This window comes from Podarcis vaucheri (genome assembly GCF_965113315.1).
Source record: "Podarcis vaucheri genome assembly, chromosome: Z".
Taxonomy (NCBI): domain Eukaryota; kingdom Metazoa; phylum Chordata; class Lepidosauria; order Squamata; family Lacertidae; genus Podarcis; species Podarcis vaucheri.
Genome location: NC_138758.1, coordinates 51,415,055 through 51,432,281, shown reverse-complemented (window position 1 = coordinate 51,432,281; position 17,227 = coordinate 51,415,055). Strand labels below are relative to the sequence as shown.

At 45.9% G+C, this 17,227-nt stretch overlaps 1 protein-coding gene across 4 annotated transcripts in view; it reads left to right on the top strand.

Annotated features, from left to right (window-relative positions):
• Nucleotides 1-6,749: 6,749 nt before the first annotated feature.
• The window catches only part of DENND1A (DENN domain containing 1A), a 268,662-nt gene continuing 258,184 nt past the window's right edge, over nt 6,750-17,227 (top strand). For all 4 annotated transcript variants that reach the window (XM_082208835.1, XM_082208833.1, XM_082208834.1 and 1 more), the window contains exon 1: nt 6,750-6,912. In XM_082208835.1, the coding sequence (XP_082064961.1) occupies nt 6,896-6,912 (17 nt within the window). In that variant the 5' untranslated portion in view covers nt 6,750-6,895. The remainder of the gene's footprint in view (nt 6,913-17,227) is intronic.

The following is a 17,227-nucleotide window of genomic DNA, read 5'->3' as shown; positions in this document are numbered from 1 at the left end:
GGTCAGGGGTCCCTTTACCTTAAACATAGTAATTAGCACCTGCATTTTTTATGCACATGTGTGTTTCTCTTCCTTTTTTAAAGGGATGTTTGGGTGATCACCCTAGTTTGGGAAGGTTGCATTTTCTTATGTTGTTGATTTGGGGATCTCATCAATATTAGTGCTCACCTGGTCATAGGACCAATGATAACTGGGTCCTCTGATCAAGGTTTGAATAACCCTGTGAGGTACGGATTAAAAAACAACCAGTGATAAAAAATCGCATAGGCTCAAGATTGTAGCTGAAATGATTTAATCTGTTTATTAGCATCACATGCTTAATTTGAGGGAAATTTATATTCATATATAAAAATATTATAAAACTTTGAAGAAAATTAAGCAACTTGAAACTTGAAGTGATGTAATATAGCAGGCACATCCAATAGGTGAATGAATGAACTTTATTATGGTCACAGACCAGGATAAAAAAACAACAACATATAAATAAAATAGCAGTTAGGATTTTTTTAAACTGATAAATGTTGGAGCAAATAAGGACAAAGAAACAAGCATAGGATAAAAAATCTGAATAAAATACAAAATTAAACACGGATAGTGGATGGATAAAAACTAATAATTAAAACAGATAAGAACTAAAAACAAATAAAAACATGCAGTTAAAACAACTGTAAGAGGTTGCAGAGTAGAAGCCTCTGAAATAGATGACACTCAGCATTAGAAACTGATGTGCAAATATGGTTAAGACAGGCAATTAAAACAATGTACAATAAATTTAGAAACAATGTGCAACAATAAACTATCCCAGGGAGTTGACTCAGAGTCACCCATGGAACCGAGTTTGGGGATTTTCAGGCCGGACTACTTTGAGTTGGGCGATGGTCTGCGCCTACAGATTTGTACACAGAATCTGGCGACCATCCAGGTCTTTTTCTGATCTTTGCCTAACAGCAAAAGGTCAAAATTTTGCTTTTGCGGGAGGTTGGTGAGCCTCACCCGTAGGGGATCAATGAACTTACTACGTGCCTCTTCGTAAAAGGGACATTTAAAGAACAAGTGTTCTGGGCTTCCTATCTCTCCCCATGGAGAGGTGCAAAGTCTCTGGGCATAGGGGACTTCTCTAAAGGCTCCATCCAGGACCGGCGAGGGAAGAGCCACACTTCTGGCGAGTGTCAAGACCCTTCTTGCATTTCTAGATACGAGAAAGAAGAGGTATGCTGCCAGTGCGGCTATATCTCTCTCGATTTCTCCAATTTTATAGTCGGGGCACCTTGTGCAGTCCTGTTGTCTCTCGGTATCTAATATTCTTTGCCTGACCGTGACTTTTGCCTGGCCCAAGCCCAGGCTCAGAAGGGCTTGAGGGGCAAAACCCAGTTTCCGGAGGGTGCTCAGGACTGCAGTCTGCCAGCCTGACTGGAATTGGCATCCAACAGGTATATTGTGATCTACTGGTAGATCACTGGACGTCTGTGGTGGTAGATCACTGGCAGACCACAGGCTCCCACAAAGAAGCTGCTCAACAAGTTTGGCTCCCCTAAAAAAAGCCTTGCACTCCCAACAAATGGGGCTTTCCCCCTCCCTAAAAAAAGCTCAACAACTGCCAGCCTCTAACTCTGTGATTAGATTGCAGTCTCTTGGGACTTGGCCACCTTTAGAAAATATAGTTTTAAGATGGCATAAGGATAGTGTTATGTTTTTGGGTCCCTGAGTTGTGGGTGCAGGAACTCCCATAACTCATGAAATTAGTAGAAATTAGAATTAATCAAGGTTTTGTTAAAACTGTGCAAAATACTACTGGATTAAGTTTAGGATAACAAGCCTGCCCCACTTGACATAACTAGCGAGGGATAAGCCATTAGCAAGAAATAAAGAGAGCAGAGTGCTAGGCCATTAAGAATGACGGGCAATGCAAATATGGCCAGACGGAAGAGAGATGGAGATCCTCCACCCTCACTCTGAGCGAGTAGCAGAGGAAAAGGCCATGTTTAGATATTCAACTTTGAATGATTTAGGCTGGGAGGAGCAAGCCCTTCTTGAGATGTAAATCCTCTGAATTCTCTCCACAGTAGACAGGTGTAAATAAAGACACTACAGTCTCCACAGTACCTTATTTTTCCAAAGGAAACACAAACTCTGGTTAAGTGCCAAGATCCCTGGAATCTCACCCTGCCTGGCAGAGATGGGAGTAGCCTGCAACAATAGTATTACAGTTCTCTAGCAACTTAGCATTTTGGAACAAAGTTCATAGTATCCATTCAGGGGTTGTGGGCAAGGATCCCATGAAAGCTCATGAAGCAGAGCTGAATAGACAGCAGGCAGAGAATTATTATTTGAAAAGCCTTTATATTGATCAGGAACTGGAACAGGGATTTTTTAATCTTTTACAGCAATTTCATTACTTACACACGCAAACCTCCATAAAAGGTAATTATGGCATTCCAATGATGTTTATAAATCTATTATGACACTGCTGTTCTTGTGGTTATGTTCTGCAGCATTTTTTAAACAGGCAAACACTATCCTATTTATGCTAGTGATGCAATGTTGTACTTCATCTTAGCATCACCCAAGATGCCAAGGCCTCACTCGACTGCAGTTGAGAGCCAGCAAAAAGTTCCAAGAAGTTTGCACAAAAGCAGCACGCTCCTGTTATTGTAATCTATTTTAGTCCATCGTGTCTTCTCTGTCGTTTGCTGAAGTTTGCTGTCATCAGTGGTTCTGCAGGACTAGCAGGGTCCAGAGTAACAGCCACTACAGATCCAAAACACAGATCCAAAACTTGTTGAATATTTGCCATGTCTTGAGATACAGTCAAAGCAGCAGTGGACCTCCCAGCTGGTGAGCTGCTTCTTCTTAATGGGGGATAGAGAAGGAGCATGGCGCAAACACATCAGCAGGAGCACCAGATAGGCTCAGCGGCCGTGCTGGCACTGTGCTGATCTCACCACCACATGATGCTCCTCCACGTATGTGGCACTGACTCACCTGCTGAAGGGGTCAGGCAAGCACTTCCACCCAACACCTACTGCAAACCGTTTGAACCCTTTCCATTGTCACCCTTTGCACGCATGCATGCACTCATGCACGCACACACACACACACACACACACACATATAGTCTTTCATCTGCAGGTGTAGGGAAACTGTGAAGCAATTAATGTAGAGAGAAAAATGTGACTTTGGTTTGCTATACAGTTGTACCTCGGGTGACATACCCTTCAGGTTACACACTCCGCTAACCCAGAAATAGTGCTTCAGGTTAAGAACTTTGCTTCAGGGTGAGAACAGAAATCGAGCTCTGGCGGCGCGGCAGCAGCAGGAGGCCCCATTAGCTAAAGTGGTGCTTCAGGTTAAGAACAGTTTCAGGTTAAGTACGGACCTCCAGAACGAATTAAGCACCTAACCCGAGGTACTACTGTATAAAGAAGCACTGGATGGATATAATAAAGCAAGTTGCATAGGTGATGATAGGCCACCAGGATCAGTCTGGAGCACACCTGAGCGTGTGGGATGCACCTGAGACTTCTGGAGATGAAGAAGACTTCAGACATACAGGGGACATCCTCCCAACCAACCTGCATTTTTTTAAAAAATGGAACTTGGCAGGGGGCCTGCCCATCACCAGCAATGTGGTGCTTTGTTGTAAAAGATACTTGCACTACAAGTTAACTTTTTTCACCCAGATTTCCATGAGCAAAGACAAAGCAGCAAATGAAAAACTGAGTTCAGAATTCCCGACCGTATGGCTTTGGTGATCTGCATGGAAACTATTCCAGAGGTGCCTCTGCTCCATGTGAACTCACTCAGAAGTGGATGTGCATTCTGGGTCTCTCAAAATCACCAGCTGTTACTACCAAACTGTCAAACCCAATATTTTCATGTTTTAAGAAACATAAAAAATGTAACCCCATCTAGAATGCAACTTGGCGGAGTGTCTGTCATTCAGAATAGACAAGATGCCAGGGTACTTTCCCAGACTTCAAGGAGCACCCTTTCTTCAAAAGAGGCAGATGGTACTTTTAGCACGGAAAATAAAAATGTTCAGGAACTGAATAATAACAACTGTTTTTCCAAGGTGTCAGTGGCAAAAACAGAGCACAAAGAAGACAAACACAACATAAAAGGAGGACTTGCCTCAGATACTTTAGCAATGGAGCAAGCTTGGCTTTCCATAGCTCTCATAATTTGAATGACAGACACACATATCAGCAAAGTGAACACACTGGGTTCATCTGTCAATCTTTCCCTTTCCCTAATCCTCCAGGCAGGCCATCTGCTATTTTTAATTTTTTTTTAAGTGCCACTTGCATTTTTATTGATTCATTTGTTGCCCTAAGAAAGAAACAAAAATGTTATTTTAAAAGGCTAATTCAAAATGCTGGTTTGAACTTTTTAGTTCCAGTCCTGTACACTTACTTTGGAGTAAGTGCACTGAGCGGGACTTTTGAGTAAAAGTTGAACTGGGTTTAGGGGAGCACACACCAAAACACAGCGTTTCATACAAAACTATAGTATAGGTGGTGGATTGTGGCTTTCAGGGTGTGCATACCACTTCCCAAACCCGCAGGGGTGCACTGGATGCAGAGCGAGTGGGAGCGCATAAAAAGCTGCATTAGCACATGGGAACTCTCGTCTAATCTGCAGGGCTTTGCCTCTTGCAGTGGCTTCTGGTGTTGATGCCCTTGCAAAAATGCAGTGCAAGTTTTTACTGCAGAAATGGCAATGATGACTTTGCAACAGGCGGAAGTCCCATGAGTTAGTTTCAAAAGCTGCTTCTTGTCGGAGAAAAAAAAGGCACTCTGCACATGCTCAGAGCACAGCAACAATGGATTGATTGATTTGAGTTTCCTTATATGCTCTTTCCCACAAGAAAGTTTCTGGTACAGTGGTACCTTGGAAGTCGAATGGAATCCTTTCCAGAAGTCCATTCGACTTCCAAAACGTTTGGAAACCAAGGTGCGGCTTCCTGCAGCCAATCGGAAGCCGTGGAAGTCCCATCGGATGTTCGGGTTCCAAATAGTGTTCGCAAACTGGAACACTCACTTCCGGGTTTGCGGCATTTGAGAGCCAAAATGTTCCACTTGCAAGGCGTTCGGGATCCAAGGTATGACTGTACTGCTGTAGGAGCCTGGCCTATATGCTGTTCAGATTATAGATGCAGTTCACTTATAGCTGGCATACTCCTGAGAAGGCTGACAGGAGCAAAAGGGAAATCTTGGGGAGGGAAATGATGGCCCGTCTCTTCTCCAGCCTCCTGAAAGTACCAACTGCTGTTGCAGGTCTTATAGAGCTTTTTTTAAAACAACAACATACAGTGGTACCTCGGATTACATACTGAAATATACTCGGAGTTGAGAGTGGATTTCATGCTCTTTATTCAGCTCATAGTGGTGAGGAGGAATGGAAGTTTCCCCAAAGTATCTGCTTTATATACATTATTTACACAATGGGCTGCACGTGATTGGCTAATTCCGGAATTCACCTGTAGGCCAATCAGGTTGTGGATTCACTTCTCTCTGGAGCTGGATTGGGTGGCTCCTGCCGACCAATCATACTGCTGCATTGTTCTAGGACCAATCAGACTGCTGCATTTTGGATCCTATTGTTCTAGGACCAATCAGACTGCAGCAGTTTGGATCCTATTCAACTCAGTACATAACACATACGCTTCAGGTTACATACGCTTCAGGTTACAGACTCCGCTAACCCAGAAATAGTACCTCAGGTTAAGAACTTTATCTCAGGATGAGAACAGAAATCGTGCTCCGGTGGTGCGGCAGCAGCAGGAGGTCCCCATTAGCTAAAGTGGTGCTTCAGGTTAAGAACAGTTTCAGGTTAAGTACGGACCTCCGGAACGAATTAAGTTCTTAACCCAAGGTACCACTGTATGTAACAAAGATCCAGTTTTAACATTTCATTCCACAAAGAAAATGCACCCAGAGACTCCTTACCTCCAGGTTTCAAAACAAAAGCGGACTTTGTGAACGAATAAACAAAACTCAACAAACATACCGGTACATTACTTAACAGCAGATCCCTATACAGGAGGGAGAGGGCCTTCTCGGTGGTGGCAGCTCCCAGACAGCTTTGGGACTCCTTAATGGGAAGCCAGACTGGCAAATAACTTCTTGATGCAGCAGGCTTTAGGGAACTGGCTGCTGCTACTGAAAGGGCTGGTGCTGTGCTGCTTTCACTGCAATTATCCACATTTATATATGCAGCTTTAATTCTATTCATGTTTATTTGTATTTTTATTATTCTCCCCCCCCAACCCCCCCAGTTTTTAGAAGTTATTTCTATCTGTAAGTTACCATGAGTCTCGTTAGAGAAAAGGGCAGGGTAGGTATAAATAAATAAATAAATAAATAAATAAAATAAATGTTCAAGGATGCTCGAACGCAAAATGTTGTCTCCCCATCTCCGATTTTTCTGCACGTCCTCAGAGGCTTTTCTTATTTATTTATTTATTTGTTTGGGGGGGGTGGGGGGTGGGGGTGGGGAGCTGCTGGCGCTGCGCACCCTTGAATACGCCCGGGGAACTTAAGCGCGCTTTGCACATGCTCAGGGGAGCGCTCGCGCGCCGGGCGCCGTCCCCCGAGGGGCCAATGGCACGCGAGCCGCGCCGGCGGCAGCCGCTTGAAAAGGAGGCGAGGCGGGTTGGCCTCCGGCTTCCGGCATGGCGGGACTACAACTCCCGGCGTGCCCCGCGCCAAAGCGCATCCGGCCCGCCGCCGCCGCCCCCTCCTCCCTGCTCGCCCGCCTGCTCGCCTCGGTCCGTCGGCCGGCCGCGCTCCGGACTCAGCCCGGCGCCCGGGCGGGATGGAGTGACCCAGCCCGGCCAGACCCCGGAAGTCCCACCGCCCGCCTTGCCCGGGGCCCATGCGGCCCCTCACAGACCATGGGGTCCCGCGTTAAGTGAGTGAGGAGGAGCCCCCCCCCAGGACGGGAGCGCGCCCCTGTGGGGGGGGGGAGGGGGCAGGGTGCGCGCGCCAGAGAGAGAGGGACCCATCCCTCTGCCTGTCTCTATAGCGGGGAGTATGTGGGGAGGGGGCGGTCTTGGGAAGCCCCCATAATGGGCGAGGGGCGCTCGCAGCAGGGGGCAGGTGGGTTGGCGTGGGAGTCCAGCGACCCCCTGGGAGGAAAACTCAGAACCCCCCTTTGGAGGAGGAGGAGGAGTAATACTAATACAGTAATAATAATAGTTCTCCCCCCGGAGGGAGTGAGGAGAAGCCCCCCTCAGCGTGGGAGCTGCCCCTCCCCCTGGGAGTGTGTGCCCCTGGGGGCAGCGTGGGTGTGTATATGTGTATTACATAGCTATAACGGTGAGAGCGGGGGGGGAAGGGGGGGTCTTCTCTCCCCTTCCCGGGAAACCCACTGAATGGGCGAGAGGCACCCACGCCAAAGCAGCAGTGTGCGGGGGGGGGGGTCATGTTTAAGTGCACCTGCCTTCTTGAAGAAAACCTCAGAATACCCATTTATTTCAGTTCTTCTGACTCCACCCTGCCCCGTCTTCCTAGGTGTCCTATTTAGGCAACTCCTCATGCAATGAGTGACCCAGGGCGCTGCAAATGTCTGTGGTTGTTCTCACTTGCATCTTGCTTTGGGAGACGTCTTTCTCCGTGTTTGTAAAGAGAGAAGCATCCATAATGTGTAGGAAGAGGAAACAGGCTCACCGGCTTCTCCTTCTCTTTGAAAGTGTGTAGAGAGTCAGAAATGTGTTTTTGGGTATATGTGTGTGACACTGCTTCCTCCCGTCCCACCATGTTTTGTTATATAAGAAGGAATGTTTTCTTTATAAACAAAAAAATTGTCCAGTAGCACCTTAGAGACCAACTAAGTTGTTTGTTGATATAAGCTTTCGTGTGCATGCACACTTCTTCAGATACACTGAAACAGAAGTCACCAGACCCATATATATATAGTGGGAGCATGGAGTGGGGTTTTTCCCAGAAGGGTGGTAGGAGGTGGGTGATTGACTCAATGGGTGTGGTGAACCTGTTGACACTGCTAAAGCTTTTTTTTGGTCATCTGCATACTATCCCTTGCTTTTTCCTGTAGGACTAATTGCAGTCATGTACAGTCCTCCCTCCACAGGTTGACCATACCCATTGAGTCAATCACCCATCTCCTACTACCCTTCTGAGAACCACCCCATCCTCCCACTATATATAAGGATCTGGTGACTTCTGCTTCAGTGTATATGAAGAAGTGTTCATGTACACGAAAGCTTATAACCAGAACTAACTTAGTTGGTCTCTAAGGTGCTACTGGACAATTTTTTAAGATATTTTGACTGCGTGAGACCAACACGGCTACCTACCTGAATCTATTTTCTTTATGTATGTGTGGGCATACACATGATCAGCAGAGATAAAATATTCTCTCTGCTAACAGATAAATAGGGAGTACCGTTTTTTGGAGTTAGCATTAGAGATGACTCTTTCAGAATTTGGTGATTTTACCTGCTTAGTTGTGTTTACACATGTTTGTGTCTTAAATTCAAGTTGCAAAGCAGCGGCTGATGCAGGTGTCTGTCTTCCTTCCAAAGTTCCAGATGCTGTGCTCCCCACACCCTTGTGTAAAGTGGTTCGTGGGGAGCGCATGTGGCGCACCTGAGGGGCTGCACAACCTTCACTGGGTTGGACGGGGATGTGTCTTTGTGTTCCTGCCCCTTCCTGCATTTCTTCTTTCATGCCACCAAGCCCTGAAGAGGCAGGGGCAGGGCAAGCTGGCTGGTCAAGGAGCTTCATAGCCCTGGGCAAGGCTCCTGTCGCATTCTGAGCATTTGCACAAATGGATGGTTTCGAAAGAAGAGAAAAGGTGTCACCAGAAGGGTGGCAAAAGTGGCTTCTGCTAGCATTCAGGTGACATAGGCTTCAGCAGCAGGCAAGAAAGTGGGGGAAGGAGCTGCTTTAGCAGAACAACCTGTTTCTCATTCTTATCCAGCTAATCTTCATTGGGTCGGTTCTTCTTCCTAATCTCCATAGGGTTTGGATGAGCGGAGGGGAGAGAAAATCGCTGGTGTTCTGGTCTTCGGGATCCTTGAGACTTTCACATACACTAGGATCTTGCAGGACTTTCTCTGGCTGTGTGTGCAGCCACTGTCTGGAAGTCTGATGCTGCTGGCTTTGATAAATTGCTTTTGCAAAATTGGGAGCTGGGAGAAAATTTTTATCTACAGCTTACAGCTTTACTTCTCCAGCTTGGCTTGAGTTGTCTGGAGCAGCCAGATGGTTTATCCAGCCTCAGAGTGATCAGATGAAATTGACCTGGAAGTAGCCATGGCTGTTTGTAGGAACAAAAATGGGATATTCTTATTAAAGTGCAGGTTTGGGCTTGTCTTCTGCCAGTCAGTTCCCAAGATTCATGCTCTATTAGCTGTTGCTGGTAACTTAGTCTGAATTGAATGACTGTGGTCTTGAGCAGCCTTCTCTTACTTGGTGCACTTCAACTGTTTTTGACTACAGCATTTATTAATCCTTACCAGCACATCTGCGCTGGCTGGGGTTGATGTAGTCCAAACATCTGGGTGGCATCAGCGGCAGGAAAGCAGGTCTGGAAGTTTGTGCCATTTATATCAGTTGCTAAATTTCATAGCAGTCTGCCCTCTCAAGATCTGCTTGGTGCAGGCAGCACGCTCCCTGTGTTAGCAGTGGGCTGAAAATCACAAAAAAGAAAGGTAACATCTTTGGGGACTATTGCATCTGTTCTGCTATATGTGGGAAAATTGCGTGTACACCTGTGTATACCTGCACACATCTACATTTCTCTCCATTAACATAACTGAGCAGGTCAGGAAAGTTCCTAGGGCAAATAGTTTCATCAGACACTCTCTGTGGGACAATATTGGAAATCTACCCAGAAATAGTAGCTGGGGCAGTGTTAGACAATCGGTTCCTTAGCTAGTGGACTTTTCTTCGGTCATAACAAGAATTTACAGTCTGTGCTGCCAGTATCATAGTTCCCTGGTTGCTCTTGTGGTCGTAGCTTGACCTTGAAAGCTATAAAAGGTTTGTAGATTGGCTGTCTTTAGTAACCGCCTGTGTCCTAAACAAATATAGCAGGGGTCAGAAAATATGCCTTTTGGTACAGGGGAGAAGTGAGTGTTTATAATCCATTATAATGCTGTGGACTCACTCCTCCTAGAAATATCTTGGCTGGATTAGGAAGTTTGAAACCACACTGTGAAGTGGTTTTCTGTAATTTTCAACCACATAGATAAAGTCCAGCCATTCTGTAGCCACTGGAAAATCTCTGGAAGAGCGCCTGTGAATCTTGGAATCTTACATAGGCTACTCCAGTCCAAGTCCTGTTCAATGACAGAGGGATCGTGCAACTTCCTTTGTATCTCCAATCTTTCGAGGGGAAAAACAAGCTTTCCACTCTTTACTGTGTAGAGAGGTCGCTTCTGGATGGGCAGTTAATGATTGTCCAGAAACCAGAAGCAAGGAGATGTTCTTGCTGAGAATGACTGCAAAATGCGGAAGATCCTCAAACAGTAAGAACTGGTACTTGTGCTCTGCGAGGGGCCAAAAATCTTTCTGTAAATTACCCCCAACACACTTGTTTTTTAGATTGCAAAGGGAAACAAAAAGTGTTAATAAGGCAACTGGGAGCCTGAGTTTCTGCTCAGCCTCACAGAACCACTTACTCCCTCCGCTTGTGTTCAGACCCCCCGATTTATTAACACTTAAGGGCTATGAGAACTCTGGGACTGACTAAGACATGAGACCCATATTAAATTTCACTGTGTCAGGATACTGAGGATTATAAATAGCTTAAGTAAATTTTATGGCTTGACTAACTTGGGCTACTTAAAGCTGGGAATAATAGAATTGCCTGAAAAATGTAAGTTTTTGGTGATTTGAACAGCCTATGTTGTTCCATGTGTCAGCGTGTTGTTCCTTTGGCTTCTGTTTGATTCTCTTTCACTTTTGCTATCTGGAGGTGGTTTTTCAGAGGCCCCTAAACCTAATTTCCTCTGTGTCTTCAGAGTCCTGGCAAGTTCAGAATTTCTTCTCTCAAGAGGAACTCAAAGAAAGGATCATTTAGCAGGACAGATGAGCAGAAGTTTGAGAGAAGGAGTCATTGAGTTTTGATTTCAGAGAATTGCTGAGATCCAAGATCCTGTTTTTCTAGTTAAGTCCTGGGTGCTGAATCAGAGGGGGGCGGATATGAGTCCCCAGACCAGGGTTAGCCAATGTGGTGCTCTCTGGATGCTCTAGACTACACCTTTCATTGTCCCTGACTGTTGCCCATGTTGCATGGAACTTAAATAAGCTGGAGTCCAACAACACTAGAACTTAAGAGCAGCCCTTGTGAATCAGACCAAGGGCCCATTTTGTGCAGTTTTGTGTTCTTATGGGAAGCTTCAAGGAGGACATGAGCTCTTTCCTTCATGATCTGCAGCAAGTGTTGTTTGGAGGCATATAATGCCTCTAATATAGGAGCTACTATTGCCATCGTAACTAGGAGCCAGTATCTGGAAGATCCCATGTTGGGCTATTCCTGCCCCAGACAGCAACTAGGAGACAAACCTCTACATTCTGAATTGGCACTGCCTTTTCACCTTCGTGTGCACAGTGGAGCGCAACCTTTGCTGCATATTTGTGAGCTACTATAATGAAGTGTGACCCCCTCCAACCCGGCACCTTCTAGATTTTTTGACTACGAATCCCATCATCCCTAGCTAGCATCATTATATGACGAGGGAGCATTGCCATTTATGCTGGTGCTGATGGGAATTGTAGCCCATAGCATCTGGAGGGCCCTTGCAAGTTCAAGACTGATATATTGGGTCGTCCTGTAACTTCAGTTTAAATTTGATGCATGGCCCGGCGACCTTGAAGATTCAGATTCATATCTCATCCCTGCAGTGCAGCTTGGGTTATTTGCGAACCTGCTTGCTCTTCCTGACGTCCACTGTCCATCTGCTGTGACTTGAGCACTTCAGCTTTGGCATTAAGAGTGTGGATCCACCCCCAGGACCTGTATATTGGGGGGGGGGGGTCTGTTGCCAAGGCGTCTGAGGTGCTAATGCAGCAGCATGGTGAACTGACACAGGTTAATTTGGGCAAGTGTCCTCAAGCCAGGTTTGTGCTGCTAATTGATTTTTGTTAAGAAATAAAGTTGAACAGGAAGTACAGGATCCGTGGCTAAGCAAGGGCACACTGAGGGAAGACTGAACGCTTTTTCTTATGTCTGAAAAAATACATGGGTGGGTCATTTGTTTCCCTGGATATTGCTCAATTTGTTTTCAGCTGTGGTGGGGAGAAGGAGGAAGCCACATAAGAGCAGTAAAATGTAGCATAGCTTGTGAGAACATAATGTTTAGCAATGGGCAGAGTGAGATGTTCATGTCTGGAAAAGAGGGTAGTTTGGAAATGCTATGCTGTTGGTTTTTTATGTTAATTTAGATACTGCTTAATGCCAAAATAGGCTTCTAAGTGGTTTACAAAGTATAAAAACTAGTTACACAAACATTCAACTATCATATCAGTAATTAAAATATGCAATAAAACAATCTCATTAAAACAATCTAGCAATTAAAACAAGATATTTGGATTGAGAGGTCAAGGGCTATGTAAACTGTTACGAGAGATATGTGAAATCTCAGAATGTGAAATTGGTAACAGATTACGCCTTTCCGCACTATAGGCCATTTAATACCAACTGTCCTGTGAGAAGGAATCTGGGAGAGGGGGGGTTGGCAGGTGAGGACAGCACTTTTTCTGCACCCCCCTGCGAACACTCCACCCCATGATAACCTGCACATTCCACACATTGCAACTAATCACTCCTTCTGCCCAGTTATGAAGCCACCATCGCTTCCTATTCCTGCAGACCCTTTTGTTAAAGGTAAAGGGACCTCTGACCATTAGGTCCAGTCGCGGGTGACTCTGGGGTTGCGGCACTCATCTCGCTTTATTGGCCGAGGGAGCTGGCGTACAGCTTCCGGGTCATGTGGCCAGCATGACAAAGCCGCTTCTGGCGAACCAGAGCAGCGCACAGAAACGCCGTTTACCTTCCCACTGGAATGGTACCTATTTATCTACTTGCACTTTGATGTGCTTTTGTACTGCTAGGTTGGCAGGAGCAGGGACCGAGCATGGATTTGAACCACCAACCTTCTGATTGGCAAGTCCTAGGCTCTGTGGTTTAACCCACAGCGCCACCCGCGTCCCTTTGACCCTTTTGTTACCCCTACTTTAATCTTGACCCCATTCTCTGACTGCCTCCTCTTTTGCAAAAACTCCTTTGCATCTTCATTTTCATTTTAACCCCCTTTTTCCTACCTCCCGCCCCTGCTTTTCTCAACTCCCCCTTACATACAGATCAGAGCAAGGAATGCTGTGGCCAGTGAATTATTTACTCAATCTAAATTCAACACTGGGAAGCGTGGGCCTGTCCAGCTGTGCCTTTAAAGACAACCATGAAAGCTGACCAGGCTTGTAAATAGAATCTTTAAATTAACAGGTGATACTTGAGAGGGCTAGTAATGCGAGTCGGCTGTTCACAGCATCTTGCGCTAGATCCCTTAACAATCTTGGACACTCAGAATTAGAATGTGTTAGCAGTAACCCAGCCCTTCCACAGTTTGGCACCATAGGGACTTCTGAAGAACCACCCTGCCCTGAGCAGAGGGGAAGGGGAAGCAGAAAAGGGGTTCTTTCTCCCATCTGCAGCTTTGTGTAATTTCATTCATTTTGTTTCAAAAAAATTATACACAATTTGTTCGTAAGAAAGCTCAAAGTGATGACAACTGCTTGGTCTCAGTAGGCAGAGAGTTCCAAGTGTTGGTGTGGCCACACTAAAAATTGAGTTATTAAAAATGCTGAATGGTATTATGTGGCAACTGTAGTAGTGCCAATTCTGCTGATTGAAGCGGTTGCTTGGGCATCCGTGGGGTAAAGTGATCTCCTAAGTAACCGGTCCTAATAATAATAATAATAATAATAATAATAATAATAATAATAATAATAATTTTATTTGTATCCTGCCCTCCCTGGTGTCGAGGCTGGGCTCAGAGTGGCTAACATCACAAAACAACACAATATGCATAAAAACAGACATCAATTAATTGATATACATCTTAAAATTAATTCAGAAAGTTTTGGCAATTATCAGGTTGACACTGAGAGTGGTTAGTGCTTGCTAAGACCAACTGTTTCCACTGATCCTACAAGGACCCGTGAGCAAATTGGGGGGCCTTCTTTGGGCTTGTATTATACAGAGGAAAGTAAGTCAAACTGCATCCTGCCCAAAGGCCTGGCGGAACAGCTCCGTTTTGCAGAAAGATGTCAAATCCCACAGGGCCCTGGTTTCTTGTGGGAGAGCATTCCACCAGGCCGGGGCCCATGGCCAAAAAGGCCCTGGCTCTAGTCGAGGCCAGTCTGATTTCCCTGGGACCCAGGATCTTCAAGGGGTTGTTGTTAGCAGACCGTAAGGTCCTCTCTGGGGCATACCAGAAGAGGCAGTTCCGTAGCTACGAGCGTACTAATGTTCTTTGTTTTAATAATATAAACCATGCTGTGAGGAGGTCCACCTAGAAAGCAGTATACTGAGTGGGCGTTGGATCCTTATTACTCTGCCCCTGTGCACCCCCACACACACCTGCCAAAGTTCAGAAGGGCTCTTACAGTAGGTAATAGCAGGTCCCTTTAAACTAAAGTCAGGTGGAGACTCTGTACTAAAAAGGCAAGCAAGAGGCAACATGATAGACGTTTATAAAATTATGCATGGCATGGAGATAGTGGATGGAGAAGAGTTTTTCTTCCTCTCTTGTAACGCTAGAACTAATGGACATCCCATGAAGCTGAATGTTGGAAGCTTCATGACGGATAAAAGAGAGTCCTTGCCCATGCAAGGCATAGTCAAACAGTGGAACTTGGTCTCCCAGGAAGCAGTGATGGATGGACACCAACATGGATGGCTTTAAAAGAGGATTGCACAAATTCATGGAGGAGGAGGAGGAGGAGTGGCTCCTGGCCACAATGGATATGCTCCGTCCACCGTTAGAGCCAGCAAAGCTTCCAAATGCCGATGGCTTGTGCTCGTGTTCTGATCTCTGGTTTCTCACAGGCATCCAGCTGACCACTGTGGAAAAAAGGATGCTGGACTAGATGAGCTGCTGACCTGATCTAGTAGGCTGTTTTTATTTTCTTAAACTCAGGTTGCAGGTGCAGTTCAGATCCAAACTCTGCCTCCAGATGCAAGAAGCACAGGTTTCTGATAGCGCTGGTCAGCTACTGACAGTGATCCCCCTGGGCTGTTCTAGGAAGCTCCCACTGAGGAACACCTTAGTGCAGTGGCTCTGTCAGCTGATTGGTGCAGTCAGTCACTGAGCTCTACCTGAAAAGAAACAACTAGGAGCTCACTTTTAGCTCCTAGTTGTCCCTTTTCCTTATGTGCCTGACATCACATATGATGTTAGGTGTGGAGCAGGTGAGTTTGCTCTTGGGGCAAAGGGTCTCGTGGGTCAAAGTAGGACCTGTGCAGGACTCATTAGGCCCAAAGGCCACAGGTTCTTCACCCCAGACTTAAATCAACACAGATTTAATGCTGCTGAAATCCGGAATCTAGTGTTTGAGCAAGGTTCCCAGCCAAGGCTTTGAAAGATGGATAGCAAACTCAGCACTTTTAAATATACATGACAGTGCGCTTTAGAGGGCCAAAGTATATTGAAAGCAAATGGCAGATGGACTGTTTCTTGACAGTGTGCTGCGGCTGAATTTTCCCCCTTTGTAGAAGCCAGGGAATCGGGTTCTGCTGGATTCCACTTCCCATCAGTCCTGCTCAGCACGGTCAGCATTCCTTCTCCCACCATTTCCTTCTTCATTTCATTCCCAAAACATTTTCTGTCTCTTCCTTGCTGAGTAACTGTAGTCTGCTGCTTTTCCAGGCAATAGTGGCAGGAGCTGAGCGAAACTGACCTATTTTTTTCACTTCAGGTGTCACCCAGGAAGGCTTCACATGGCTTCTCAAGGGAAAGTGTTAATCGGTTCAAAAAGAATAACACTTGCCTGTGTCTGCTGTTGCTGGGAAACCTGAATTACTTGGGTTCCAGTCTTACCTGGGTTTCAAAATATTCAGTGAATATCAGAGGCAGCCCAACAAGACTGAAATTAGAGCTACAACACACAGCCCTTTTCAGTTAAGACTGGATGAATCCCAGCTGCCTGGTTGTTCTTGTTTGCTAACCCCCCTCACTAAGTGCAGGATTTGTGCTTGAGAACTTGGTTTCTCTCTAGCTCTGTGTTTGGTGCAAGGGTACCTTGGATCACTGTCCTAAATTCATACTTGAATGTTGTTAAGATTTGATACCTGGTTCTATAGCCAGTACAGTGGTACCTCGGGTTACATACGCTTCAGGTTACATATGCTTCAGGTTACAGACTCCGCTAACCCAGAAATAGTGCTTCAGGTTAAGAACTTTGCTTCAGGATGAGAACAGAAAGCGTGCGCTGGCGGCGCGGCGGCAGCAGGAGGCCCCATTAGCTAAAGTGGTGCTTCAGGTTAAGAACAGACCTCCAGAACGAATTAAGTTCTTAAGCCGATGTACCACTGTATTACTCTTCAATATCTGCTCAGGGTGCATTTGGAAGAAGATACCCAACTGCAAGTCCAGATAGTTCACTAGGTTAGCCTGCCTTCCTGTGTCAGGAAGCATGGCATGAAACAAGGTGAATAAGAAAGAATAATAATAATAATAATAATAATAATAATTTATTATTTATACCCCGCCCATCTGGCTGGGTTTCCCCAGCCACTCTGGGCGGCTTCCACAGAAACCAAAAAACACTAAAATATCATACATTAAAAGCTTCCCTGAATAGGGCCGCCTTAAGATGTTTTCTGAATGTCAGGTAGTTTTCCATCACCTTGACATCCGATGGGAGGGCATTCCACAGGGCGGGCGCCACCACCGAAAAGGCCCTCTGCCTGGTTCCCTGTAGCTTCGCTTCTCGCAATGAGGGAACCGCCAGAAGGCCCTCGGCGCTGGACCTCAGTGTCCGGGCAGAACGATGGGGGTGGAGACGCTCCTTCAGGTATACTGGGCCGAAGCCGTTTAGGGCTTTAAAGGTCAACACCAACATTGCAATATTGCAATATTGCAATATTGCAAGACCAATGGCTGGATCAGGCCAATGGCCCTGAGTGACAGCAACAGAACTCTCCCCACTTGTGGTTCTCAGCACTTGGTATTTAGAAGCCCACTGCTGCTGACAGT